This window comes from Balaenoptera acutorostrata, chromosome 10 (genome assembly GCF_949987535.1).
Source record: "Balaenoptera acutorostrata chromosome 10, mBalAcu1.1, whole genome shotgun sequence".
In the NCBI taxonomy this organism is placed as follows: Eukaryota; Metazoa; Chordata; class Mammalia; order Artiodactyla; family Balaenopteridae; genus Balaenoptera; species Balaenoptera acutorostrata.
Window position 1 is genome coordinate 83,713,077 of NC_080073.1, and position 27,164 is coordinate 83,740,240.

At 46.4% G+C, this 27,164-nt stretch overlaps 2 protein-coding genes and 1 non-coding gene across 3 annotated transcripts; 2 read left to right on the forward strand and 1 right to left on the reverse strand.

Moving 5' to 3' along the window:
* The first annotated feature begins 554 nt into the window (after positions 1-554).
* CDSN (corneodesmosin) lies at positions 555-3,822 on the forward strand. Its single transcript, XM_007193994.3, has 2 exons — positions 555-639; positions 2,414-3,822. The coding sequence occupies exons 1-2, from the start codon at positions 555-557 to the stop codon at positions 3,820-3,822; spliced, it is 1,494 nt and encodes a 497-aa protein (XP_007194056.3).
* A 3,856-nt stretch (positions 3,823-7,678) lies between these two features.
* On the forward strand, positions 7,679-8,865 carry C10H6orf15 (chromosome 10 C6orf15 homolog). The gene is made up of 2 exons (XM_007194051.3): positions 7,679-7,757; positions 7,991-8,865. Exons 1-2 carry the CDS (start codon positions 7,679-7,681, stop codon positions 8,863-8,865), a joined length of 954 nt encoding a protein of 317 aa, XP_007194113.3.
* A 13,902-nt stretch (positions 8,866-22,767) lies between these two features.
* LOC114235500 (U2 spliceosomal RNA) lies at positions 22,768-22,955 on the reverse strand. Its single transcript, XR_003621658.1, has one exon. It is a non-coding gene; the product is annotated as a U2 spliceosomal RNA (small nuclear RNA).
* Between the last annotated feature and the right edge of the window lie 4,209 nt (positions 22,956-27,164).

A 27,164-nucleotide genomic window follows, 5' to 3' on the forward strand; every position in this document is an offset into this window, starting at 1 on the left:
GGAAGCTGAGTCGTGGGTCTCAAGGAAAGGGGGGCACGGATCCAGAGGCTGTGGAGGGCTCCCAGGTGGGGTTAACCGTGCGGCGGGGGCGGGGGCCACAGCAGGTACCCGGTACGGAAGGGAAAGTTGAAATGCCCACATCTGTGCATGGAGGGAGGATGGGGAGTCAGAGAGGCCAACACTGGGGAAGGCAGGAGAGTGAGGGAGCCAGGGGACTGGGCCCCATGGTGAGAGTGGCCGCCCCGGAGTGGGCGGCCTTCGGGGCAGAGCACCTGGTTCCAGGTTAGGCAACGAGGAGCCGGGGCAGGCCAGCCAGGTGGCCCCAGGGGCACGGTAACCCACACTGCAGCCACGCCTGCTGCTGAGTAGGCAGATACCCAAACTGATTACTTCAGCTCCTCCCGGCCACACCAACATCCCCCCCACCCTGGCACCTACCCCTCCGCCTCTCCTCCCCTCCCCACAGTGACTCCTGCCCGGAGAATGTTCAGCCCTGACATAAAGGCCCCGGGTGTTCACAAGCTGCTGTCACTCAGGAGGCCACACAGTCCAAGATGGGCTCTTCGCGAGCATCCTGGATAGGGCGTGTGGGAGGGCAAGGGATGTTGGCATTGCTGCTGGCCGGTCTCCTCCTGCGAGGTAGGAGGCTGGGGGCCCTGGGCGCAGAGAGAGTGGGGAGAGGAGGGGGCAGGAATGCAGATGCCAGGTCAGGGAAGGCTGGGGAGAACCCTGCGTGGGGAGAGTCCAGGAGAGGACCCAGCGAGCGGGGAAGGGCAGGGGCTCTGGAATCTGATGCTTGAGTCTGGGGGCCGCTCCTCACTGCCTTGGCACCTCAGGCAAACTGCTTAAATTTACTGAGCCTCCGTTTCTGAAACTCTAAAAATGAGGCTAAAGTTAACACCTAGCTCTAGTTTCTCTATGAGTCTCTAATTAAGTAATGTATGCCACAGTGCTGTCGAATTCCTAGAGAGTTATATAATGTTGGCTGTTGTTGTTATTATTGTTATTATTATTATTAGAGTGCTAGAAGATGGAGTCGATATTTAATAGTCATAATAATTGTTACCATTCATAGGGCCCTTTTTATGTGCGAGACACTCCAGTAGCACTTTAAATGCATTAGCCCGTTTGATCATTAGAAGGATGGTGTGAGAGAAGTGTCCTCACTCTACACAGGGGGACACTGAGGCTTGAAGAGGTTAGGAAACTGGCTCAAGATCACAAATTAGAAAGCAGTTAAGGCGGGATCCAAACCCCAGGCTGGGTGACTCCGGGGCCTGTGCTGTTGATCACAGTGACCTTGCCCATAGCTCCGTGGGTGGGAGCAGGCTGTGTGGCATCGGGGGAGCAGAGGAGGAGCGCGGGGGGGCCCTGGCTGATTAGTGCAGCAGAGTGAAGGGGGCGGGGCTGCGGGCAGAGCTGGGGTTTGGCGTGGAGGTGGATGCATTGAATTTCCTTCTGAGGAGAGAATGGGGAACTCACAGATTGTGGAGACCTGGTTTTTGGTGGGGTGTTCGAAGGAGGAATGGCAGTAATAAATCATGTCTGATGCTTTCTGCTTTTGTAAAGCACGTTCTGCATACATGGTCACATCTAGTGCTCACCGTAACGCTGTGAGGAAGGCAGAGCAGATCTGGCCTCTCCAAATGTATGACCTGAAGTACGTGGCTCTGTCCACACCACTTGGGACCGGAGGTGGTTGAGGTGGGGAGCAGAGGAAGGGTGGGGGAAGGTGAGCCTGGGTGAGGAGCAAAGGGTCAGTTAAGGAAAGAAGTAAAGGCAGAAGCGGTCAGATGTGGGCCTGGGGGCAGACAGGCACGCGGTGCTGGCCAGCTGGGAGACAGCTGATAAAGGTCAGGGACCTGGAGGAGGGCTGCATCCTCATGTCCCTGAGCTGGGCTCGGGGTGCAGGGTCCTGTCCTGCTGGTACAAGCGGGTTCTGAAGCGACAGTGCGTGCCCCCATGTCCTGGCCCCCACCCAGCTTTCCTGGCATGGGCGGTGCTGAGGCGGGAAGCAGAATTTCCATTCTGTACCCAAGCCTGGCCTCTCAAGGGGAAACTGGCGACCCAATCATAGTCCTCAAGTGTCCTGTCCTCTACTGCGGTCCCCCCGCCCCTCCCCCACTTTCTCTTTTCTCAGCGTCTGTTTGGCTATTTTCCCTCCCTTCTCAGTCCTCTGTGGTTCTGTCTTTCATCTCCTCCTTCCATCTGGTCCCACGGTCTCCCCCACCTCTCAGAGTCTCAGTCTCCCCCGCTCTCCATCTCTTTGGGGTCTCCCTGCCTTTTCCACCCCAAACTCTCCCCGGGCTCCTCTCGTGAGAGATCAGAGTAGCAGATGACTGAGGTGGGTCTGGGAGGGGAGAAAGAAAGTCCAGCCTGTTTGGACCTTGCTAACCACTACTTTCCTCCCCAGGGACCTTGGCCAAGAGCATTGGGACCTTCTCAGACCCCTGCAAGGACCACACGAGTACCACCTCCCCCAGTGACCCCTGTCTCCTGGGGAAGGGGGGCTCCAGCAGCTTCAGTAGCCAAAGTGGCTCCAGCAGTTCCAGCAGTTTTCTTTCGAGTTCCAGTGGCTCCAGTGGCGGCTCTAGTGGCTCCCGTGGTGGCTCCAGTGGTGGCTCCAGTGGCTCCAGTGGTGGCTCCAGCGGATCCATTGCTACCCATGGTCGTTCTTCAGGATTTTCGTTATTTAAGCCAGGAACGGGGTATTCCCAGATAAGCTACTCCTCGGGATCTAGCTCTGGTCTACAGGGTGCAACTAGCTCCTCCCAGTCAGGAAGCACCAGCTCCCAGTCTGGAGGAGGCTCGAGCTCTTCTGTTTCCCAAACCTCCTCGATGTCCAGCAGCAGTGGCCAGAAGGTCAACGCCAAGCTGCACCCCTGTAGTTCCAACATCCCTGACTCTCCCTGCAGTGGGGGACCCATCGTCTCGCACTCTGGCTCCTACATCTCCAGCTCCCATTCTGTGTCTGGTGGTAAAATGCCTGTAGTGGTGGTAGTGGAGCAGCATGGCTCTGGTGGCCCCAGAGTGGGTCAAAGCGTCCCCTGTAGCAATGGTGGCCTTCCAGGCAAGCCCTGCCCCCCCATCGCCTCTGTAGACAAATATGGCAGCTATGAGGTGGTGGGTGGCTCCTCTGACAGTTATCTGGTCCCAGGCATGACCTACATCAGGGGCAAAATCTACCCGGTGGGCCACTTCATCAAAGAGCACCCCATCAAAGGCTCTCCAAGGGTTCCCTCCTTTGCAGCCGGGGCCCCCATCTCTGAGGGCAAATACTTCTCCAGCAACCCCATCATCCCCAGCCACAGCTCTTCTAGTTCCAACATCTACCAGTCGGGAGCTTCCTCGGCCATTGTGTTCCAGCCGGTGGGCTCTGGTGGAGTCCCGCCCTATGGCGTTGGCTCCAAGGGCTCTAAGGAGCCCTGCTCCCTCTCCAGCTCTGGAGTCCACAGCAGTTCTAGCCTTTCCAGCAGTTCTGGTTCATCTTTCCATCCCTGTGGTGGTGTTTCCCAGAGGCTCAGCTCCTCACCAGGCACTGGCTCCTTCAGTGGCAGCTCCAGCTCCCAATCCCATGGTGAAATCATCCTTCAACCCTGTGGCAGCAAGTCCAGCTCTTCTGGTCACTCTTGCATTTCTGTCTCCTCCTCAACATTGAGTAGGGGTGCAGGTGGCTCTTCCCAACATGACCCCTCAGCTGGTGCCAAGCCCTGTGGCTTTGGCGGCTCTGGAACTATCCCCTGCCACTCCATCCGGGACATCCTAACCCAAGTGAAGCCCCTGGGCCCCCAGCTAGCTGACCCTGAAGTTTTCCTGCCCTAGGGAGAGTTACCTAACAGTCCATAAAGCAGATTTTGCCTACACACATATGCAGGCATACACACACACACACACACACCCCATCTCCCAGGTGGAAGAAGTCCAGGGGCCCAGCCATGGGGGTAGCTCAGTTTCCACCCTCCCAAGAGAGCTGCTCTACTTCCCCCATTGTCCCAATGTGGCAGACTCTCCCTTATCAGCTCTTCTTTCTTTACCTCCCCAAATTGTAGGCTCCAAATCCCTTTCCTCATTCTCTCCTACTGTTTAGATTCCCATTGTACTGCAGTGCCCTCCCTGCCTGATACCCTCTCCCTAGAATTTCCTCTGCCATTTCTTTGAGATGGTATAGTCCATTGGCTAACCCTACTCATTCAGATTCTTGACTGGGAACCCCCTGAAATGTCCTACAGTAACTCTGATGCCTGGACAAGCCATCCCCTCCCCGCCCCTCTGTCCCCCCTTTGCCAAATAAAGCACAATCCGAACAGTTATTTGAAAACAATGACCATTTTTCACTGATCTCATTTCACCATCTGGTCAACCAGCATGATATGCTGTTGGGTTCTCACACTCCCAATTCCACTCCCACCCTCCATTATAGAGCTCACCACACCCTTTGTGAGTTCCCAACATTCCTCTTTGTCTCTCAAGGTCTCCATCTCAGTCCCCCTTCCTGGCTGCCACTTCCCTCAACGTTCAGAGGCTTCCCTGTGTGTGGGAGATACCAGGGTATCTGCAGAGACTGGAGCAGGCTCCCTGCTCCCTCTGGGTCCTGGACAGATGTCTCAATAAACTGTGTGAACTAGATTAGACTTTTTGCCTTCTTGGAGTCCTGGGTCTCCTCTTGGGACCTGAGTGATGCTCTCCTATGCCTCTAAAGGTCCTGTGTCCCCCACTTTCATTCATAAATTGGCCTGGTATTTCTTACATCTTACAGCTCCTCCCACAAAGGAGGAAAATCATAAATATTTGTTGAACTGAAAGCAGGGGTTAGTTGGTTTCCCAGATCCTTCCTCTCACATCTCTTCTCTCTCGTTGCCCCTGGAAATCCATTCTTGTTCCACTGCCCATTCACTCTGCAGTCCTCCCCTCTCCTTACATAGAGCCCTAATGATTTCCTCCCCCTCCCCACATGGCTCCTTCTCCTCATCCATTAGATGGCCTCACCTTCTAGATGCCATCCTCTCTGGAAGTCCCGAGCATTGATTTCCTGGGTTTCTGGGACACCAGGAGCCTTGGGAAGGCTGGAACACAGCAGCCCGGACCAGATTCCTGGGGACTGAGTAGGAGCCAAGGGGGGGGGGTGGTTCTGGGAGCTGTGGGTGGAGGAAGTGAAAGACAGAGAGGACAGGAGCATGACGGGTGTGCAGCCGAACACGGTGACTCACTGGCCTACGTCGAAACACCCCAGCCCGTGGCAGAACAGTGTCCTCCCCAACAGTGTCCTCTCCACCTTCACACTCCTGCTGCCTCTGCTGTGGTTCTAGAGTGAGAGCTGGGAGAGGTGAGAGGGCTGAACACTACAGTGGGGAAGGGGAGGTGGCCTCCATGGGAGAAGACTGAGAAAGTGGACAGGGCGCCGAGGGCCACGCGACTATGTCCTGGAGACAGCAGGGGAGACACTGAGGCCAAGGAAGCTCTCATGCCCCAAGGAGGGGAGGGTGGGCTGTGCTCACCCTTACAGGAAGAGCCTCACCCCAAAGCACAGGCCACCTCTGAGAGCCTCTGCTTGGCTGCAAAGGAATTCACCCCTACCCTAGGATCTAGCTCATTCCCTGCTACTGGGATGATGTCAGCTGGCCCCAAATTTAGGACTGTTGTTGAATTCTCGAATCAGCAGAAATATGTTATGTTGATCAGAAATGACCTGGGGCAGCTGAGCCAACCTGCAGGGTTGACTGAAGACAGAGGAGGGCTCCAGAACAGTCCTGTTTCTGTCATCACTGTGGGGTCACCCTTGGTTACCATCTGCCCCCTGGACTGCAGCCAATGACAGGAATCAAGGCCCTCAGAGTCTCTGTGGACCGCAATTGTGGGAGGGATGCAGCCTCTGACACGAATATTCCTCTAGTCTCTGGTGTGATCCAGGTCAAAATGTTCTGCAAAACTGGTGGATGTCACCCCAAAAGTCTGCTGCCCTGTACCCACTGGACAGACCTGCACTCTTTTTAAAAAAATTTTTATTGGAGTATATGTTGTCCACTGGCCAGATCTGGAGAGGAGCTCTTTACCCTTCCAGTAGCCAGCTAGCAGGGGCTGGGGATGAGGATGGAATGGTAAAATCTAACAGCTAATATTTAAACTTCATGCAACAAGAGAAGCCTAGTCTGGGTGCGTCTTGGAAGCAATAGAGAAACAAAGGCGTTTAAACACTTTTTATTGGAAAAATTCAAACATATTTAAGAGTAGACAAAATACTTAATGACTCCCTATGCTCTCATCATTCAGCCTTAACAATGATCAACTCATGGCTATTTGACAACAGCATTTCAATGCCCTCCTTCTACTTAGTTGGAAACATCTGCTCTCTCTCTCTCTCTCTCTCTCTCTCTCTGTATCTCTTGTATTCTGTGGATGCATTTGACCATCTAAGGTAGGCAGACTTGTGCCCTCCCCATCACCAGAGATGTCCATGTGTCCATGTCCTGATGCCTGGAAACTGAATATGTGAGGTTCATAGCAAAGGGAAACTGTTTGCAGATGGAATTACGGTTGTTAGTCAGATGACATTAAAGTAGAAAGATTATCTGGGATTATTTGGGTGAGTCCGATGTAATCATAAGGGTCTTTAAATATGGGAGAGGGAAGAAGAGGAGGTCAGACTGATGCAATGTGAGAAGATCCTGCTGTTTCTGGCTTTGAACATGGAGGAAGGGGACCATAAGCCAAGGAACTCAGGTGGCCTCTAGAAGCTGGAAGATGCAGGGAAATGGATTCTTCCCTTGGGCCTCCAGAAAGGCTCTACCAACACCTCAATTTTAACTCAGTGAGACCCATGTCAGACTTCTGCTCTTCAAAATTGTAAGATAGTAAATTTGTGTTGTTGTAAGCCATTAAGTTTGTTGTTACTTGTTATAGCAGCCATAGGAAACCAATACACCATCATCTCTTAAGGATGGGAACCAGGTCTATTTCCCTAGACACAGGGTCTCATCTAGGAGCAGCCCCTCAGAAGGGGGTCAATTCTGCACCCCAGAACCTCCTGCAGGTTGAGGTCAAGACGATGTAGCTATGGTCCATCTGGTCCACTGGCTGCCTCCTCTTCCCCTTCCCTCAGGCCTCTTTGCCCGGAGCATCGGTGTGGTGGAGGAGAAATTTCCCCGAGACTTGGGGATCAATCTGCCTCTGCTTGGACAAACTTCCTTGACCGGCCCCTCCAACTCGGAACATCCTCAGCCCAAACCAGACCCTGGCCCTAATGATTTAGCAAGGGCTCCTCTGAAGCCCAAGCTATGGGGATGCACGAGAAAGAGGTGCTGGAAGAGAATGATCTGGGTCCCAAAGAGAAACAGAATCAGGTGTTTCTATTGCTGAGAAGTCAGTGAAGAGATTGGGACCCCAAGGGTGAAGGTCCTCATGTGCCTGGTGTCGGCAGCCAGGAAGGGTAGGGCTGGCAACAAGTGATGAGCTGTGAGCCAGGACACCTGGGTTAGGAAGGGGTGGGGAGCTTGAGGAAAGGAGCAGGGTGGGAACACCCAGCTTCCCTGGGTCATACAAGTGGCACCTGTTGCCACAGAACGAATTAGGAACGAGGTGGAACGTAGAGATATATTGTTTCCACAACCACTGGCTCAGCCTGTTTCTGATGTCCCCCGCCCACTAACAGGATAAAGGGCTGGCTGTCTTGGGGCTGAGGGAGATGCAGAGCAAGATGCAGGGCCATGTGGCAGGGAGCTGGGCTCCTCTGGGCCTGCTCCTGGTCTGTCTTCATCTTCCAGGTATGGAGGCTCTGCCAATCTTTGGGCAGGAGCGGACTAGTGGTCCTCGGGGAACTGGGATTGAGGGAAGAGGTAAAGGTGGGAGCGTGTACAGTTGGGTCCCTGAGGGAGGAAAGAGTTGGCACAGGCAAAGTGGAGGGACTTGAAGCAAAGGGAATCAGGGAGTCAGGGAAGGGAGGGCACTGAGACTAAACATCTGGTCCACTGGTTGCCTCCTCTTCCCCTTCCCTCAGGCCTCTTTGCCCGGAGCATCGGTGCGGTGGAGGAGAAATTTCCCCGAGACTTGGGGATCAACCTGCCTCTGCTTGGGCAACCTTCCTTGACCGGCCCCTCCAACTCGGAACATCCTCAGCCTCGGCCTAATGATTCAGCAATTGATTCTCTGCAGCGCAATGCTTCTCCATCACATGGCTCTCAACCTGCAGGAGGTGCTGCGGTACAGAGGTGGCCCCCATCTGGGGGGCTGCCCTCCATGGATTCCCGGCCCTCGGAAGACCCTTGGCCGACGATGGCTGCTGTGGTCAAGGACCATGTGGGAGAAGTGCTGCCCAAAGAACTGTCCTACCTTTCTAGTGCGGCTGCCCTCCCTCCGGGCAGCGGGTCTTTGCCTGCAGAGACCTCTGCACACCCCGCAGACACCTCACCCGAGGCTTCACTCCTCCACGAGGACCCTGAATCTAGACGGCCACTCCGCTCTAATGTGCTGGGCGCCCAGGGAAAAATCCTTGCCCTACGCCCTCCCTGGTCTCTCATCAGCAAAATTCGATGGCCAGTTCTGCCTGGTCACTACTTCGGGTCCCTGAATCCCAGTATATGCTGGGGAGGTAAAGGTCCTGGCACTGGATGGAGACAAAACCGCTTGCCATACCCTATGGGAATCTGGGGTAACAGTAATCAATACACAAGTACTAGCTGGGGGAGTATTAATCCGTATCCATGTACCACATGGGGGATTATTAATCGGTATCCAGGTACTAGCTGGGGGAATAGTCATCTACACCCAGGTATTAATCGATTTCCTCCCAGAGTTCTCCGTGCTCCTGGCTCTTATTGGAGCACTGCAGCTGCCTTTCCCAATCCTCAAAACCCTGGGTCACAGTGGAGTTAGGAGAATGACAGAGGGGGACAACCCTAAGTTAGAAGTCAGAGAAGGGAGTCCTGCTCCCTCCCCTTGCAGTGTGAGCTAAATCAAGATCCTATCAGCTGTTTTCTAGCGTCCTCTCCACTTTCACTGCCTCCCTGCTCCCCATATGCTGATCTCCAATAAAACACAGCACTTACTGAATCCGCTTCTTCTCAGTGTCTTTGTTTCTGGGTGCAAACTGGAGTTTTGTCCATCCCCATTTTCTAGTCATCCTCATGTCCCTCTAGGGTCCTCCTGACACTCTCTTGCTATCCCCATCCTTTGCAAAAGATCAAAGCCCAGGTGTTTGAGGGTGGGGCCTCGTGGTCTCATCTGGGCCAGGTGGGAGAGCTGGTTCCAGAACTGTCCTGGAATCTGAAAAGGGGAGGAGAGGCAGCAGGACTAACTGAGATGGCACCTGTGGCAGGAGGCAAGGATGAGGTCCAGGAAGTTGGTACCAGGGCCAAGTGGGGAATGAATACTCTTTTGATTCAGAGACACAGAGGGTCAGAGAAAGTCATTTTTGTCTATGCTTACCTTTTCTTCCCAGAAAGTTACGGTTCTTGGAAGTGGAAGAAGCATTGATCTCCCTTACATGCATCGCTTGGTACATTGTGCCCCAGAGAACCACAGACTTTGGGCATTTGCTGAACAAATAGCAGACCTCAATAGAGGAAGAAAGGAAAGGGAGAAGGGACAGGAAGAGAGAAACTTGGAGCCAACAGTCCTGCCTATGGCAGCATTTGATGCTTTTATTCTCAAGTGATGACACAGTCTCTTCTTTTGGTCACACTACCCTGCCTTTGGTTTTCTCAGGAGCTCAGTATCCTTGTACAGGAGTTGGAGTGGGGTGAGGAAGGGTCATTCTAAGAAAGTGCAGAAGGAAGTTAACAGAAGCTGGTGGGGGTGATGGGGTTTCCAGGGGGCACACTCTTGGTGTCCACCCATGTCTTCCCATCACCAGCCACACCACCCTCTATCACCCCAACCTCCTTCCCCAATTCTTTCCCACCCTGGACTCTCACTTTCTCCCTGTCCTGGGGCAGGCGGTTCTGTTTTCAGCACCTGTCTCTTCCACAAGCCCAAGCTCATTCTCAGGCTTGGTCTCATTTCTATCTGTCCCTCTTTCTGGCTGCCTCCCTCTCTCTAGTCACTCCTATTTGCACTTTTAAATTCTGTGTCAGCACTCCCCTCCTCTGTTCCCCACAAGCACCACAGGAAAGGGACTTTGTTTGTTCACTGCGGAACTCCCAGCACCACGGACAGCGTCTGGACCTAGGTCAGCACTCAGCAAACACTGAGTCAACGCACTCGCACTCTCTCTCTGACTTCCCTGTTTTCTCTCTTCTTCCACTTTATTCCTGAGCCACAGAGCTGCACACAGACTCCCATCTGTACTGCTACCATGCCCTTCCCAGAGCCTCACTGACATCTCCCTAGAAACCCCACAAAGCCCTTCTCAGCTTGGGAATGCTCTGTACATTCCATTCTTTCACCTTCATTAACAACTGTGAGGAATAGGTTGTAAAATAAAGAAACTGAAGCTCAGAGAGATTAAGCAATTTACACAAGGTGACATAGCTAACACGTGACAGAGTCAGTGACTCAAACCAAGTTTTTCTATCTGTCCAGGGAGTGTTCAAGTATAATATGCAATTAACAAAAACCCATCTAATTTTTAATTGAGTACCTGCTATGTGCCAGACTCTGGATGAGTTGCTTTCACAACACCCTTCCAGCTAATTCCCACAACAATCCCATTGTGTAGGCACTGCTGGGCCCATTATACAGGTGGAGATACTGAGGCCCAGAGAGTGAGGTGAGCCAAGGCTGACAGAGGTAACACTGAGCTGAGGGAGTGCAGTTCATCCACTACTTGGTGCTGATGGATGGTCCCGGGTAGCCGTGGTCAGCTTTGTCAGACTGGTCTTTGCTTTAGGGTTAGTTGCTGCTATTAAAAAAAAAAAAAGTGAGATTGGTCAGTAATCTGTGATATAATAAATGTCCTAAGGTCTGCAGTGGGAGCTGATGCTCATATACAGATTTTTACATTTTTATTAGTGGTTAATTGGTGGAAGTAGCTGCTGGAATAGCAGGAGTCATTTCTCGAAGGTCCCGCAGTAGAGAGGGCACTTGGCAGGAAGTTGGAAGACGAGATTCCCCTTCCATGTGCCCACACAGTTCTCTCTGCTGTGTCAATTTAGGCTGGTCATTTGCCTCTGCAGACCTTAGTTTTCTCATCTGTAAAATGGGATGAAAGCAGATGTCCAGTCTACCTCACAGGATTGTTATGAAATTTAATTAAGATAATGATTGGACTTCCCTGGTGGTGCAGTGGTTAAGACTTTGCACTCCCAATGCAGGGGGCCCAGGTTCGATCCCTGGTCAGGGAACTAGATCCCACATGCATGCCACAACTAAGACCCGGCCACAACCAAATTAAAAAAAAAAATGATAATAAATAAATAAATATTTTTAAAAAGATAATGATAAAGTACATTAGAGACTGAAAAATGGAGCAGGTGTAAGGGCCTGATTATAATGCAAAATGTTGTCTCAGTGAGGCAGTCCTGGTGGCATCACAGAGAAGGAGAGTTCTTAGCCCACAATGGGCTGGTTGGTGAAGTGGCTGTAGTTGACTTCACGGTTGACTGTTGAGTGTGGTGTGATGCTTCCCCCTGGGAATTACACTCAAGAGAATTATTCCAAGATCAAGAAGGGAGAGTCGGCTTCTCCTTGAACTATTTCATTCCTCAAACAAACTTGTGTTCTCTCAGACATTTTTCACTTACACACACACTCTCGGGTGATTGTAATAATGGCGTCCTTTATCACATATTTACCATGAACAAAATGTGTTACAGGGTTATCTCAACTCTCACAACAATTCTAGGATGTACTTACTCTGATTATTTCTATTTTACGGGTGAAGAGACTGAGGCTCAGCAAGGTTAGGTAACTTGCTGAAGGTCACACAGCCAGTAAGAGGTGGAGCTTGGGTATGGTACCATTTGGAAACCGCAAGCAAAGCTGGGCAAACTGCACAGAGCAGGTGAAAGCAAGATTCTCCAGCCCCTAACAGTTTAATCACCACCTGGAGTCCTTCCTCCAACACGTTCATTTTCAGCCATTTTTTTTTTTTTTTTTTTAGTTATTTCTGAGATATACATTTTAAAGTAATAACTAGGATTATTACTTATAACATTATACCAGAACATATAAGATTTTTAGAAATTTCATGTAATGTCTGAAACATTTATATTAACATATTTCCATACAAATACAAATATAAGATTTTTAGAAATTTCATGTAATGTCTGAAACATTTATATTAAAATATTTCCATACATATTTCCATACAAATACAAATATAAGATTTTTAGAAATTTCATGTAATGTCTGAAACATTTATATTAACATATTTCCATACAAATAACCCAATGAAAGTTTAGTATTAGTTGTTTTGTTTGTTTTTTTATACTGCAGGTTCTTATTAGGCATCAATTTTATACACATCAGTGTATACATGTCAATCCCAATTGCCCAATTCAGCACACCACCATCCCCACCTCACCGCAGTTTTCCCCCCTTGGTGTCCATATGTCCATTCTCTACATCTGTGTCTCAACTTCTGCCCTGCAAACTGGCTCATCTGTACCATTTTTCTAGGTTCCACATACATGCATTAATATACCATATTTGTTTTTCTCTTTCTGACTTACTTCACTCTGTATGACAGTCTCTAGATCCATCCACGTCTCAACAAATGGCTCAATTTCGTTCCTTTTTATGGCTGAGTAATATTCCATTGTATATATGTACCACAACTTCTTTATCCATTCGTCTGTTGATGGGCATTTAGGTTGCTTCCATGACCTGGCTATTGTAAATAGTGCTGCAATGAACATTCGAGTGCATGTGTCTTTTTGAATTACGGTTTTCTCTGGGTATATGCCCAGTAGTGGGATTGCTGGGTCATATGGTAATTCTAGTTTTAGTTTTTTAAGGAACCTCCATATTGTTCTCCATAGTGGCTGTATCAATTTACATTCCCACCAACAGTGCAAGAGGTTTCCCTTTTCTCCACACCCTCTCTAGCATTTGTTGTTTGTAGATTTTCTGATGATGCCCATTCTAACTGGTGTGAGCTGATACCTCATTGTAGTTTTGATTTGCATTTCTCTAATAATTAATGATGTTGAGCAGCTTTTCATGTGCTTCTTGGCCATCTGTATGTCTTCTTTGGAGAAATGTCTATTTAGGTCTTCTGCCCATTTTTGGATTGGGGTGTTTGTTTCTTTGATATTGAGCTGAATGAGCTGTTTATATATTTTGGAGATTAATCCTTTGTCCGTTGATTCATTTGCAAATATTTTCTCCGATTCTGAGGGTTGTCTTTTTGTCTTGTTTATGGTTTCCTTTGCTGTGCAAAAGCTTTGAAGTTTCATTAGGTCCCATTTGTTTATTTTTGTTTTTATTTCCATTACTCTAGGAGGTGGATCAAAAAAGATCTTGCTGTGATTTATGTCAAAGAGTGTTCTTCCTATGTTTTCCTCTAAGAGTTTTATAGTGTCCAGTCTTATATTTAGGTCTCTAATCCATTTTGAGTTTATTTTTGTGTATGGTGTTAGGGAGTATTCTAATTTCATTCTTTTACATGTAGCTGTCCAGTTTTCCCAGCACCACTTATTGAAGAGACTGTCTTTTCTCCATTGTATATCTTTGCCTCCTTTGTCATAGATTAGTTGACCATAGGTGCGTGGGTTAATCTCTGGGCTTTCTATCTTGTTCCATTGATCTATGTTTCTGTTTTTGTGCCAGTACCATATTGTCTTGATTACTGTAGCTTTGTAGTATAGTCTGAAGTCAGGGAGTCTGATTCCTCCAGCTCCATTTTTTTGCCTCAAGACTGCTTTGGCTATTCGGGGTCTTTTGTGTCTCCATACAAATTTTAAGATGATTTGTTCTAGCTCCGTAAAAAATGCCATTGGTAATTTGATAGGGATTGCATTGAATCTGTAGATTGCTTTGGGTAGTATACTCATTTTCACAATGTTGATTCTTCCAATCCAAGAACATGGTATATCTCTCCATTTGTTGGTATCATCTTTAATTTCTTTCATCAGTGTCTTATAGTTTTCTGCATACAGGTCTTTTGTCTCCCTAGGTAGGTTTATTCCTAGGTATTTTATTCTTTTTGTTGCAATGGTAAATGGGAGTGTTTCCATAATTTCTCTTTCAGATTTTTCATCATTAGTGTATAGGAATGCAAGAGATTTCTGTGCATTAATTTTGTATCCTGCAAATTTACCATATTCATTAATTAGCTCTAGCAGTTTTCTGGTGGCAGTTTTAGGATTCTCTATGTATAGTATCATGTCATCCGCAAACAGTGACAGTTTTACTTCTTTTCCAATTTGTATTCCTTTTATTTCTTTTTCTTCTCTGATTGCCGTGGCTAGGACTTCAAGAACTATGTTGAATAATAGTGGTGAGAGTGGACATCCTTGTCTCGTTCCTGATCTTAGAGGAAATGCTTTCAGTTTTTCACCATTGAGAATGATGTTTGCTGTGGGTTTGTCGTATATGGCCTTTATTATGTTGAGGTAGGTTCCCTCTATGCCCACTTTCTGGAGAGCTTTTATCAGAAATGGGTGTTGAATTTTGTCAAAAGCTTTTTCTGCATCTATTGAGATGATCATATGGTTTTTATTCTTCAATTTGTTAATATGGTGTATCACATTGATTGATTTGCATATATTGAAGAACCCTTGCATCCCTGGGATAAATCCCACTTGATCGTGGTGTATGATCCTTTTAATGTGTTGTTGGATTCTGTTTGCTAGTATTTTGTTGAGGATTTTTGCATCTGTATTCATCAGTGATATTGGTCTGTAATTTTCTTTTTTTGTAGTGTCTTTGTCTGGTTTTGGTATCAGGGTGATGGTGGCCTCATAGAATGAGTTTGGGAGTGTTCCTTCCTCTGCAATTTTTTGGAAGAGTTTGAGAAGGATGGGTGTTAGCTCTTCTCTAAATGTTTGATAGAATTCACCTGTGAAGCCATCTGGTCCTGGACTTTTGTTTGTTGGAAGATTTTTAATCACAGTTTCAATTTCCTTACTTGTGATTGGTCTGTTCATATTTTCTGTTTCTTCCTGGTTCAGTCTTGGAAGGTTATACCTTTCTAAGAATTTGTCCATTTCTTCCAGGTTGTCCATTTTATTGGCATAAAGTTGCTTGTAGTAGTCTCTTAGGATGCTTTGTATTTCTGCGGTGTCTGTTGTAACTTCTCCTTTTTCATTTCCGATTTTATTGATTTGAGTCCTCTCCCTCTTTTTCTTGATGAGTCTGGCTAATGGCTTATCAATTTTGTTTATCTTCTCAAAGAACCAACTTTTAGTTTTATTGATCTTTGTTACTGTTTTCTTTGTTTCTATTTCATTTATTTCTGCTCTGATCTTTATGATTTCTTTCCTTCTGCTAACTTTGGGTTTTGTTTGTTCTTCTTTCTCTAGTTTCTTTAGGTGTAAGGTTAGACTGTTTACTTGAGATTTTTCTTGTTTCTTTAGGTAGGCTTGTATAGCTATAAACTTCCCTCTTAGAACTGCTTTTGCTGCATCCCATAGGTTTTGAGTCGTCGTGTTTTCATTGTCATTTGTCTCTAGGTATTTTTTTATTTCCTCTTTGATTTCTTCAGTGATCTCTTGGTTATTTAGTAACGTATTGTTTAGCCTCCATGTGTTTGTCTTTTTTACGTTTTTTCCCTGTAATTCATTTCTAATCTCATAGCGTTGTGGTCAGCAAAGATGCTTGATATGATTTCAATTTTCTTAAATTTACTGAGGCTTGATTTGTGACCCAAGATGTGATCTATCCTGGAGAATGTTCCGTGCGCACTTGAGAAGAACGTGTAATCTGCTGTTTTTGGATGGAATGTCCTATATATATCAATTAAATCTATCTGGTCTATTGTGTCATTTAAAGCTTCTGTTTCCTTATTTATTTTCATTTTGGATGATCTGTCCATTGGTGTAAGTGAGGTGTTAAAGTCCCCCACTATTATTGTGTTACTGTCGATTTCCTGTTTTATAGCTGTTAGCAGTTGCCTTATGTATTGAGGTGCTCCTATGTTGGGTGCATATATATTTATAATTGTTATATCTTCTTCTTGGATTGATCCCTGGATCATTATGTAGTGTCCTTCCTTGTCTCTTGTAACATTCTTTATTTTAAAGTCTATTTTATCTGATATGAGTATAGCTACTCCAGCTTTCTTTTGATTTCCATTTGCATGGAATATCTTTTTCCATCCCCTCACTTTCAGTCTGTATGTGTCCCTAGGTCTAAAGTGGGTCTCTTGTAGACAGCATATATATGGGTCTTGTTTTTGTATCCATTCAGCCAGTCTATGTCTTTTGGTTGGGGCATTTAATCCATTCACGTTTAAGGTAATTATCGATATGTATGTTCCTATGACCATTTTCTTAATTGTTTTGGGTTTGTTTTCGTAGGTCCTTTTCTTCTCTTGTGTTTCCCACTTAGAGAAGTTCCTTTAGCATTTGTTGTAGAGCTGGTTTGGTGGTGCTGAATTCTCTTAGCTTTTGCTTGTCTGTAAAGCTTTTGATTTCTCCATCAAATCTAAATGAGATTCTTGCCGGGTAGAGTAATCTTGGTTGTAGGTTCTTCCCTTTCATCACTTTAAGTATATCATGCCACTCCCTTCTGGCTTGCAGAGTTTCTGCTGAGAAATCAGCTGTTAACCTTATGGGAGTTCCCTTGTATGTTATTTGTCGTTTTTCCCTTGCTGCTTTCAATAATTTTTCTTTGTCTTTAATTTTTGCCAGTTTGATTACTATGTGTCTCGGCATGTTTCTCCTTGGGTATATCCTGTATGGGACTCTCTGTGCTTCCTGGACTTGGGTGGCTATTTCCTTTCCCATGTTAGGGAAGTTTTCGACTATAATCTCTTCAAATATTTTCTCTGGTCCTTTCTCTCTCTCTTCTCCTTCTGGGACCCCTATAATGCGAATGTTGTTGCGTTTAATGTTGTCCCAGAGGTCTCTTAGGCTGTCTTCATTTCTTTTCATTCTTTTTTCTTTAGTCTGTTCCGCAGCAGTGAATTCCACCATTCTGTCATCCAGGTCACTTATCCGTTCTTCTGCCTCAGTTATTCTGCTATTGATTCCTTCTAGTGTAGTTTTCATTTCAGTTATTGTATTGGTCATCTCTGTTTGTTTGTTCTTTAATTCTTCTAGGTCTTTGTTAATCATTTCTTGCATCTTCTCGATCTTTGCCTCCATTCTTATTCCGAGGTCCTGGATCATCTTCACTATCATTATTCTGAATTCTTTTTCTGGAAGGTTGCCTATCTCCACTTCATTTAGTTGTTTTTCTGGGGTTTTTTCTTGTTCCTTCATCTGGTACATAGCCCTCTGCCTTTTCATCTTCTCTATCTTTCTGTAACTGTGGTTTTTGTTCCACAGGCTGCAGGATTGTAGTTTTTCTTGCTTCTGCTGTCTGCCCTCTGGTGGTTGAGGCTATCTAAGAGGCTTGATGGGAGGCTCTGGTGGTGGGTAGAGCTGACTGTTGCTGTGGTGGTCAGAGCTCAGTAAAACCTTAATCCACTTGACTGTTGATGGGTGGGGCTGGGTTCCCTCCCTGTTGCTGTGGCGGTCAGAGCTCAGTAAAACCTTAATCCACTTGACTGTTGATGGGTGGGGCTGGGTTCCCTCCCTGTTGGTTGTTTTGCCTGAGGCAACCCAACACTGGAGCCTACCCGTGCTCTTTGGTGGGGTTAATGGCAGACTCTGGGAGGGCTCACGCCAAGGAGAACTTCCCAGAACCTCTGCTGACAGTGTCCTTATCCCCACGGTGAAACAGAGCCACCACTCGCCTCTACAGGAGACCCCCTAACACCAGCAGGTAGGTCTGGTTCAGTCTCCCCCAGGGTCACTGCTCCTTCCCCTGGGTCCCGATGCACACATTACTTTGTGTGTGCCCTCCAAGAGTGGGTTCTCTGTTTCCCCCAGTCCTTTCAAAGTCCTGCAATCAATTCCCACTAGGCTTCAAAGTCTGATTCTCTAGGAATTCCTCCTCCCGTTGCTGGACCTCGAGGTTGGGAAGCCTGACGTGGGGCTCAGAACCTTCACTCCAGTGGGTGGACTTCTGTGGTATAAGTGTTCGCCAGTCTGTGAGTCACCCACCCAGCAGTTATGGGATTTGATTTTACTCTGATTGCGCCCCTCCTACCGTCTCACTGTGGCTTCTCCTCTGTCCTTGGACGTGGGGTATCCTCCTTGGTGAAGTCCAGGGTCTTCCTGTCAATGATTGTCCAGCAGCCAGTTGTGATTCTGGTGCTCTCGCAAGAGGGAGTGAGAGCACGTCCTTCTACTCCGCCATCTTGGTTAATCCTCTCAGCCATTTTTATGTCATCTGAAGACCAGCAGCCAGGCTGTGGTTTTGTCTCTCCAGACCAAATGCCTGCCTCTTGTGTTCCTCTCATTCCACTGGAAGGATGTTCCCTATTGCCTTTTTTTTTTTTTTTTAATTATTTATTTATTATTTTTATTTTTGGCTGCATTGGGGCTTCGTTTCTGTGTGAGGGCTTTCTCCAGTTGTGGCGAGTGGGGGCCACTCTTCATCGCAGTGCACGGGCCTCTCACTATCACGGCCTCTCTTGTTGCGGAGCAGAGGCTCCAGACGCTCAGGCTCAGTAGTTGTGGCTCACGGGCCCAGTTGCTCCGCGGCATGTGGTATCTTCCCGGACCAGGGCTCGAACACGTGTCCCCTGCATTGGCAGGCAGATTCTCAACCACTGCGCCACCAGGGAAGCCCCCCTATTGCCTTTTTATACCTCTTTCTTTTCTTTTTATTTTTTTCATTGTTTGGCAGCTCACGGGATCTTAGTTCCTCAACCAGGGGTAGAACCTGCGCCTTCGGCAATGAAAGCGTCGAATCCTAACCACAGGGCCACCAGGGGACTCCCTCTCCCTCTTTCTAGGTCTGCTTTCTCCCTTTGCTCTCAGGAAACTGGTAAACACATCCAGAAGACACTTTTACGAACCCAGATTGTCACATGTGAGAGTGAGCACACCAGCCCTCGGGAAGATCGGTCACATGCCAGGGTTTCTAGTTCTGTCCACTCACAGAATATCCTGGTCAAGGAGGCCTGTACAGTCCAGGGGAGGGATAGTGGGAGGAGAATAGGTGTTTCAGGTCTTAGAGGCATGGTCATGGCCAGGGTAGGAAGGACCGTTTTCACATTCTCAGTAGCAATGACTGCTCGGGGCTGTTATTGTCCCCGCATAGATCAGTGGGGTGGATATGGCTTATCCTGAGGTGGTAGTAAAGTTGGTGCTATACCTGCTGTTTGGTTTAAAGCAGTGGGCTAGGGGCTTCCCTGGTGGCGCAGTGCTTGAGAATCCGCCTGCCAATGCAGGGGACATTAGGTTCCATCCCTGGTCCGGGAAGATCCCACATGCCGCGGAGCAACTAAGCCCGTGCACCACAAGTACTGAGCGTGCGTTCTAGAGCCCGTGAGCCACAACTACTGAGCCTGCGTGCCACGACTACTGAAGCTTGTGCGCCTAGAGTCCATACTCCACAACAAGAGAAGACACCGCAATGAGAAGCTCGCCCACCACAAAGAAGAGTAGCCCTCGCTCACCGCAACTAGAGAAAGCCCGCGCGCAGCAAGGAAGACCCAACTCAGCCAAAAATAAATAAATAAAATAAATAAACTTATTAAAAAATAAATAAATAAAGCAGTGGGCTAGGCTGATGTGAAATAATTTCTGGTCTAATAGGGTCTCCAGTTAGGCAACCCCCACTGTGGAAAGGTGGTAGAAACAAGTTGTGATCTAGTTTTGAGACCATTTAGTCTTTCTTGGCCTCAGGAAGGCAGTTCTGACTGACTGAGCAGAAGCCGTTTTCTTTAGCATCTTTCCCACTGTTCCTCTGTCTCCTCTCTATGTACCTTTTTTCTGTGCTTAACTGCTCCCTGGCTACCCAGGACAATCCATCAGGATTCCCCTCTGGCTGGTCTGACCACCCATCCCATGCACTGGACTTTCCCCCTTGCCTCACCCCCATCAAAACCCACCTCTCCTGTACCCCATTGCTTTGGGGCTCTCTGTTCACTGTGACATTGTAAGATGCTGAATTCAGAAGAACTAACTCTGTTAGTGATGAACAGGGGCGAAGATGATGAGCCTAGAAAGATAAAACCAATCTACTATGTTAGTGGACCCTTAATTATCTGACCCCAGCCTCCCCTCCTGGAACACACTGCCATTGTCTAAAGGACTTTAAGGCATTTCTGTGTAATATAAAGTTTGTTACCCTTATGAGTTTGTTAAACAATTAACATTTAAGCACTAAACAACCTTCCTCTGCATACTACTTACATAACTACTACCTCAAAACTTACAGATTTAATAAACCAAATTTTATTCAAAAATTGATATTGTTTCATACTTGAACCAATTTAAGCATTTAGTTCAGATCTCAAGTCTGATGTGTAAGATTCTCTTAAATGTCTTAAACCCCCTAAGCAGCAAACAAACACAAAACTTATTATACCATTTACAAGACCAATCACTTCACTTCCACTAAAAATCAGTTATGAAAGGCTAGTTCCATGGATTTAAACTTATTTCTTTTTTTTTTATTCCTTAAATTCTCTTTATTTTTTAAAAAACCTTTATTTTTTTTCCCCGTTGCCATAATGCATTTTTATTTTTTAAACGTATTTCTTTATTCTCCTTCTCTTTCCTCTTCTCTTCTTGGGTTGGGTTGCCTTTCTAGGATGTCAGTATTTTCTCTTTTTATCCCATCCTGAGGTTTCAATAAACTTAGGAATGGCATTTTGACCACTTTAGTCTTGTCTGGACATGAGGCGTGGTTGCACAGTTTATGATTCAAATCTGGGCTGCTGATCACCAGCATGAGCTGTTGCTCTTTCCTTCTCCTCCCCGCCCCTCTTCCTCTTTCTCCTTTCCTCCTCCTCCTTTTTCTCTTTCTCCTCTTCCTTCTTCTAATTAAAGAAGACTAGTTGAGTCAATAAAACTTAAAAAAAACTTTCTTGAGATATTAATTTACACACCATACAATTTGCCCATTGAAAGTCTATACTTCAGTTTTCAGTATACTCACAGAGTTGTGCAACCATCACCACAATCAGTTTTAGAACGTTTTCATTGTTCCCCAGAGAAACTCCGTGCCCATTAGCAGTCACTCCCCATTCCCCTTCCCCTAGCCCTAGGCAACCACCACTCTACTTTCTGTCTCTATGAACTTACCTATTCTGGACATTTCATATAAATAGAAAATACAATATGTAGTCTTCTGTGACTGGCTTCTTTCACTTAGCACAATGTTTTCAAGGTTCATCCATGTTGTAGCAGATATCAGTACTTCATTCCTTTTTATTGTTGAACTCTCTATTATTTCATTGTATAGGTACAACACATTGTATTTATCCATTCATCAGTTGGTGGATATTCTGAGCTGTTTTCACTTTTTGGTCATTATGTATCATGGTGCTATAAACATTTGTGCGCAAGTATTTGTGTAGACATATATTTTCATTTCTCTGGAGTATTTACCTAGGAGTGACTTTCTGGGTCACATGGTAACCCCACGTTAAGCCTTTTGAGGAACTGCCAAACAGTGATTCTCCAAAGCTGCTTTACCATTTCACATTCCCACCAGCTGTTTATGAAGATTCCAATTTTTCCATATTCTTGTCAACACTTGTTATTATCTGTCTTTTTATTAGAGCCAGCCTAGTGGCTGTGAAACTGTATCTCACTAGAGAATAAAACTCTTTTTATGTGCATAGATTTTAGAATTTTACAACCTATTTCTTCTCCTTAATATAACATACTTAAAAAATCCCTCTTGATCAGTGGATTTTTCCACTCATTATGATACATTTTTCTCTCATTATGATATGCTGACTTGATCTATTAGCATTATTATATCTTAATTCTTATTTGTATCTTATTATAATTAGTAGGGCATTCTAGATATTTATTCTAGGAGATGAGGAATTGGGTTGACTTTATTAGCTCTCCTTTTTAGTGATTTTGTTGTTGTTGTTGTTAATTTATCATTTTGGTACCTACTATTGAAATCGCCTTCTTGGGAATTCCCTGGTGGTCCAGTGGCTAGGACTCTGCACTTTCACTGCTGAGGGCACAGGTTTGATCCCTGGTCAGGGAACTAAGATCCTGCAAACTGTGTGTGTGTGTGTGTGTGTGTGGCCCAGAAAAAAAGGAAAAGAAACCACCTTCTTCCTTTCACTATTGCCTCAGACATCCTCCCTTGTCAGATATTCTTATTTCTGCTAAAGTTCATACTTAGAGTGGGGTTACTTGGCCTTCTCACAGTTGCCTGTGTTTTTTTCTTTTCCGCTTATGTAGGTGAAAGAAAGCATCTCTCTCTGCTTTATAACCACACACATAATTGACAGAAGAGACAAAATGAACAATTCCCTTTTGATTAAAATCCATTTTTAACAACTGCATCCTTTCTCTTCTGTTACAGACATCTTTTGTGCACTTTGTATGAACCTTTATCTTTTGAGTATCATAATGATCTCATAGCCTCTACAGCCACAATTGACTTCAGTAAACCATAATTATTATTCCTCCTCCTCGTCTTCTTCCTTCTCATGCTCAGTTGTCTCAGGTTGAACAATGGAGATTCTTTAAGTTGGCTCCTTTGTCCTTTATAGCACTTTCCTTGACATTCTTGAAGGTATCCTGGCTTTCTGGCAACAACAGAACATTCAAGTCCTGTCCTAAGTCTTTTCTTCCCTGAGACATGGAATCAGCTAACATCCAAGTCTTGCATTATATGGGTTCTAGTTTCTTTTCTTTTCTTTTCTGGTGCACTGTTTCTGGAAGTACTGCAATACCAAGTCAATGCGCGGAGTGAATGGAGCAAGCTCCTATTCCATCTCCTAGCTCCAAAAATCCATTTAATATATTTCCTTGGATAGAGGATGTATCAGATATTAAACTGATAGGAACAGATGCAGGGTTCTAGTTTCTTTAGGTGAAGAATAGTATTTGAAACCAAAGGCGAGGTATTGAGGGTCCACATGAGGGTTGGTGGTAACAGTGTTACTTCTTCTGTTGACAACTTTTAAGATAGACAATTTACATGGAGTTTGCTAATTTAACGTGGTCTGTGTATTGTATCCTACAGTCATGAGACTATGTGGGTCATCAATCACGAAGACTTTTCACGTCACCAAGAGACTGAAGGAGAGGAACACACTCCGGACCAGGTTGTGTGTGAGAACAAAGCAGAGGCACAGGTGGAGACCAATGTAGGTGTGGGCAAGGTTGGAGGGTTGAGGTGAGGTTAGGACCCACAGGTAAAGTGAGGTTAGGACCCAGAGTCAGTTCACTGTAGAGATTCTGAAGTCATTAGATTGGGACAGGATGAAGTGCTCAGTGATTTCTGCACCTGGCTAGGGTCTGTTTGAGCTATAGTCATTCAGGGTGGGACCATATTCAATCCTGTTATGGGTTGGATTGTGTCCCTCTATGTTGAAGTCCTAACTCTGGGTACCTATGAATGTCATCTTATTTGGAAATAGGGTCTTTACAGAGGTAATCACGTTAACATGAGGTCATTAGGGTGGGGCTTAATCCAATAGGACTGGTGTCCATATAAAGAGGAGGAAATTTGGACACAGACACACACAGAGGGAAGACAATGTAAAGACGTAAGGATGATGTCACCTACAAGCCAAGGAATGCCTGAGGCTACTGGAAGTAAGGAGAGAGGCATGGAATAGATAGATTCTCAGGGCCTTCAGAAGGAATCAACTCTGCTGACACCCTGAGTTCAGATTTCTCGCTCCAGAGGAGCGAGACAACAGGTTTCTCTTGTTTAAGACACCCAGTTTGTGATGCTGTGTACGGCAGCCCTAGCAACTATGCAAACCCTTTAACATACACCTCCTTCACCTGCCACCTCTCCAGTCTTCTCTCCAGGATCACCCGAGTTGTTACCAGTCATCTGCAACTCAGTGCAATGGACTCTAAGATAACTTTCTTGAGAGCAGGTTACACTGTTCACTCATTTAGCCGTTAACATTGCACACTTACTATGTCCAGGCACTGGGGCTACAGTAGGGAACACGACTCACATGGTCCCTTCCTCCTGGACCTTACAGGTTAACAGGGGTGAAAAACGCATCACATGTTTACACGAAGAATACTGAATTTAAAACAGTGATGTGCTATAGAGCAGGGCAGCCCTGTGTGTGTGTGTGTGTGGTGTGTGAGGGGGCTTGGAGGATGGTGGCAGGGCAGGCACCTTCCAGGCAGAAGGAGCAGCTGTGTAGGACTTCCCTGGTGGTCCAGTAGTTGGGACTCTGCGCTTCCAGTGCAGGGGGCGTGGGTTCGGTTCCTGGTTGGGGAACTAAGATCCCACATGCAGAGCGGCCAAAAAAAAAAAAAAAGAAGGAACAGCTGTGTGAGGAGGGGAGGTGCTGGAGCAGATCCTGAGGGGCCTTGTAGGCCCTCTTAGAGATTTGGGGTTTTGGGGTTTTATCCATATCTGAAGAACCATGAGAATTCAGAGGTTGAAGCAGGGGAGAAACATATTTACCTTTTAAAGTGATTTTTCAGAGTGGAGAAGGGATTGAAGGGGAGTGAGTGTAGACGAGCTAAGGGGGAGATTTTGATGATGGAGGAGCTTCAATAATGTGAGAAATGGGTGCAAAAAAGGGCTTCAGATTTGCTGGCTGCTGACTCCAGCTGGGCAAGTCACCTGGAGAGGAAATGACTCCTCAGATGCCTTCACGCGGCCTGGCACAGTGAGTGTTTCATGCACAGGGAAGTGCTTTTGTTTAATTATTAAGTTTGTTTCCTGTTTGTGCCCTTCTTTCTCACATGGGGATCCTCATGGCCTCTGGCCTTAGTGGTTACAGCCATCTCCTAATTGGCCTCTTACCCACAGGCCTTGTCTCCTGCAGCCCATCCTAAGGTCAGCTCCAGCTGGGGAGAGGGGAGAATGGGGAGGTATTGTTTAAAAGGTATAGACTTTCAGATTTACAAGATGTAAAGGGTTATGGTGATGGATGGTGGTGATGGCTGCACAACAGTGTGAATGTTTTTTGTTTTTTAAAAAATTTATTTATTTTATTTATTTATTTTTGGCTGCTTTGGGTCTTCGTCGCTGCCCGCGGGCTTTCTCTAGTTGCGGTGAGCGGGGGCTACTCCTCGTTGCGGTGCGCGGGCTTCTCACTGCAGTGGCCTCTCCCACTGCAGAGCACGGGCTCTAGACACGTGGGCTTCAGTAGTTGTGGCACATGGGCTCTAGAGCTCAGGCTCAGTAGTTGTGGCCCACGGGCTTAGTTGCTCCATGGCATGTGGGATCCTCCCAGACCAGGGCTCAAACCCATGTTCCCGGGATTGGCAGGCGGATTCTTAACCACTGCGCCACAAGGGAAGCCCGTGAATGTTTTTAATTATTACTGAACTGTACACTTATAAATGGTCAAGATGGTGAATTTTATGTTATGTGTATTTTAATACAATTTTTTAAAAAGTCAGCTATAGTCAGGCCACTCCCCTGCTCAAGTATCAGCTGGTTGCAGAGCCTGGAACTTGCACTGAAGGTCATTACCACGTGGCCAACTGCCCCGCTGGATTCTGGCTTCCTCTGTTCCTCACCCTCATCCCTGGGCCCTGCTCTAGGCCAGGGCAGACACTACTGGAGGAACTCAGAGAGTGGCTTTAGAACCAGTGAATGCATGTAAGCAAGCAAGTACCTGGCCCCTGCCCAGCACCTGGCCCAGCAGCCAGCCCTCAAGCCCTTGGCCACCCTGCACCCTTGCTCCTCTCACCCACCCCCCTCCTCAGTGAAAAGCAGGAAAGAAAAAAAAATGATACCCAGGAAAAAAAAAATAATAGAGACGTACAGCTTGATCTCTTTTTTAGACGGTATATTCATGGAGAAATTTCCTTCAGGATGTTATTCAGCAGTTACTCCCTGGTGGTGGAAGCTTCTCAGCTTTTTACTTTGTAACCATAGGCACTGTTTGAACTTTTTCAAGGAGCATATACATACAATACTAGGTTTACAATGAAAACAAAGAAACCGAACCAACAAACCAACCAACCCATCTGCAAATGACTCCTTGTTCAAGAAGTCTTTTCAGTGAGAACTCCTCTGCCCTGTGCCTTTCTCATGACATTGAATAATTATGGTTGTAACTACTGTAACTAATGGGCCAGGCACTAAACTCTCCAAACCTGTTTCCTAATCTGTAAAACAGGGATAGTCAGAGATCCCATGTGATAGAATTGCTGAGATGACTCAAGCAAATAATTGCATGTTAAATGCTGACCATAGTATCTGCCACAATAAGAACTTAATAAACTTTTGCTGCTGTTACTATTATTACAATTTTCTCTAATTCCAAACAACCATCCAAGGTAGGCATTATCAACAATATAAATGATGAAAATAAGGCTCAGAGAGGTTTAGTAACTTGCCTAAAGTCACACAGCTAGTAAAGGGCCTCCTGGGAAGTTAGATGGAAGTTCATCACACATGAGTGAAAGTTGTGGTGAATTTTCACAGTAAATGAGAGGCACCATCTGGGGAAAGAATTGCAGATGTGTTAAGGAAACTTGGGAATAATCAATTGCAATCAAAGGAAGCATGCCTGGTTGGAGATTATAACTCAGAAAGAAAAAATCAAATTCATGGTACTGGGCTCCATCTGAAGAAAAAATGTGGCTGCAGAAAGGGGTGGCCTTCATGGGATCCAGGAAAGGGAGACACAGGGGGCAAGAACTGTGAGCTGTTTAATTGCTCCCTGTAGGGAGACAGGCTTGTTCTGGCCATGAATATTCTTTCTGTTTTAACTTACTGTTTTGTTTTTTTTTTTTGGTTGCGCCAGGTCTTAGTTGCAGCATGTGAGCTCCTTAGTTGTGGCATGCAAACTCTTAGTTGCGGCATGTATGTGGGATCTAGTTCCCTGACCAGGGATCGAACCCCAGGCCCCCTGCACTGGGAGCACAAAGTCTTATCCACTGTGCCACCAGGGAAGTCCCTGTTGTAACCTACTGTTAATCAGCAGCACCAAATGGCTGTGATGTCAAGTGTATAATAACACTGAACTCACATTCGTGTTTTATATATCAAAAGATGGCTGGTCAATCCCACTACTGGGCATATACCCAGAGAAAACCGTAATTCAAAAAGACACGTGCACCCGAATGTTCATTGCAGCACTATTTACAATAGCCAGG

Bases quoted from the DNA above. Each gene is read 5' to 3' on its own strand.
- CDSN (XM_007193994.3), top strand. From the start codon at position 555: ATGGGCTCTTCGCGAGCATCCTGGATAGGGCGTGTGGGAGGGCAAGGG. The intron at 640-2,413 runs GTAGGAGGCTGG...TTTCCTCCCCAG, and splicing joins GGCCGGTCTCCTCCTGCGAG to GGACCTTGGCCAAGAGCATT.
- C10H6orf15 (XM_007194051.3), top strand. From the start codon at position 7,679: ATGCAGAGCAAGATGCAGGGCCATGTGGCAGGGAGCTGGGCTCCTCTG. The intron at 7,758-7,990 runs GTATGGAGGCTC...CCCTTCCCTCAG, and splicing joins GGTCTGTCTTCATCTTCCAG to GCCTCTTTGCCCGGAGCATC.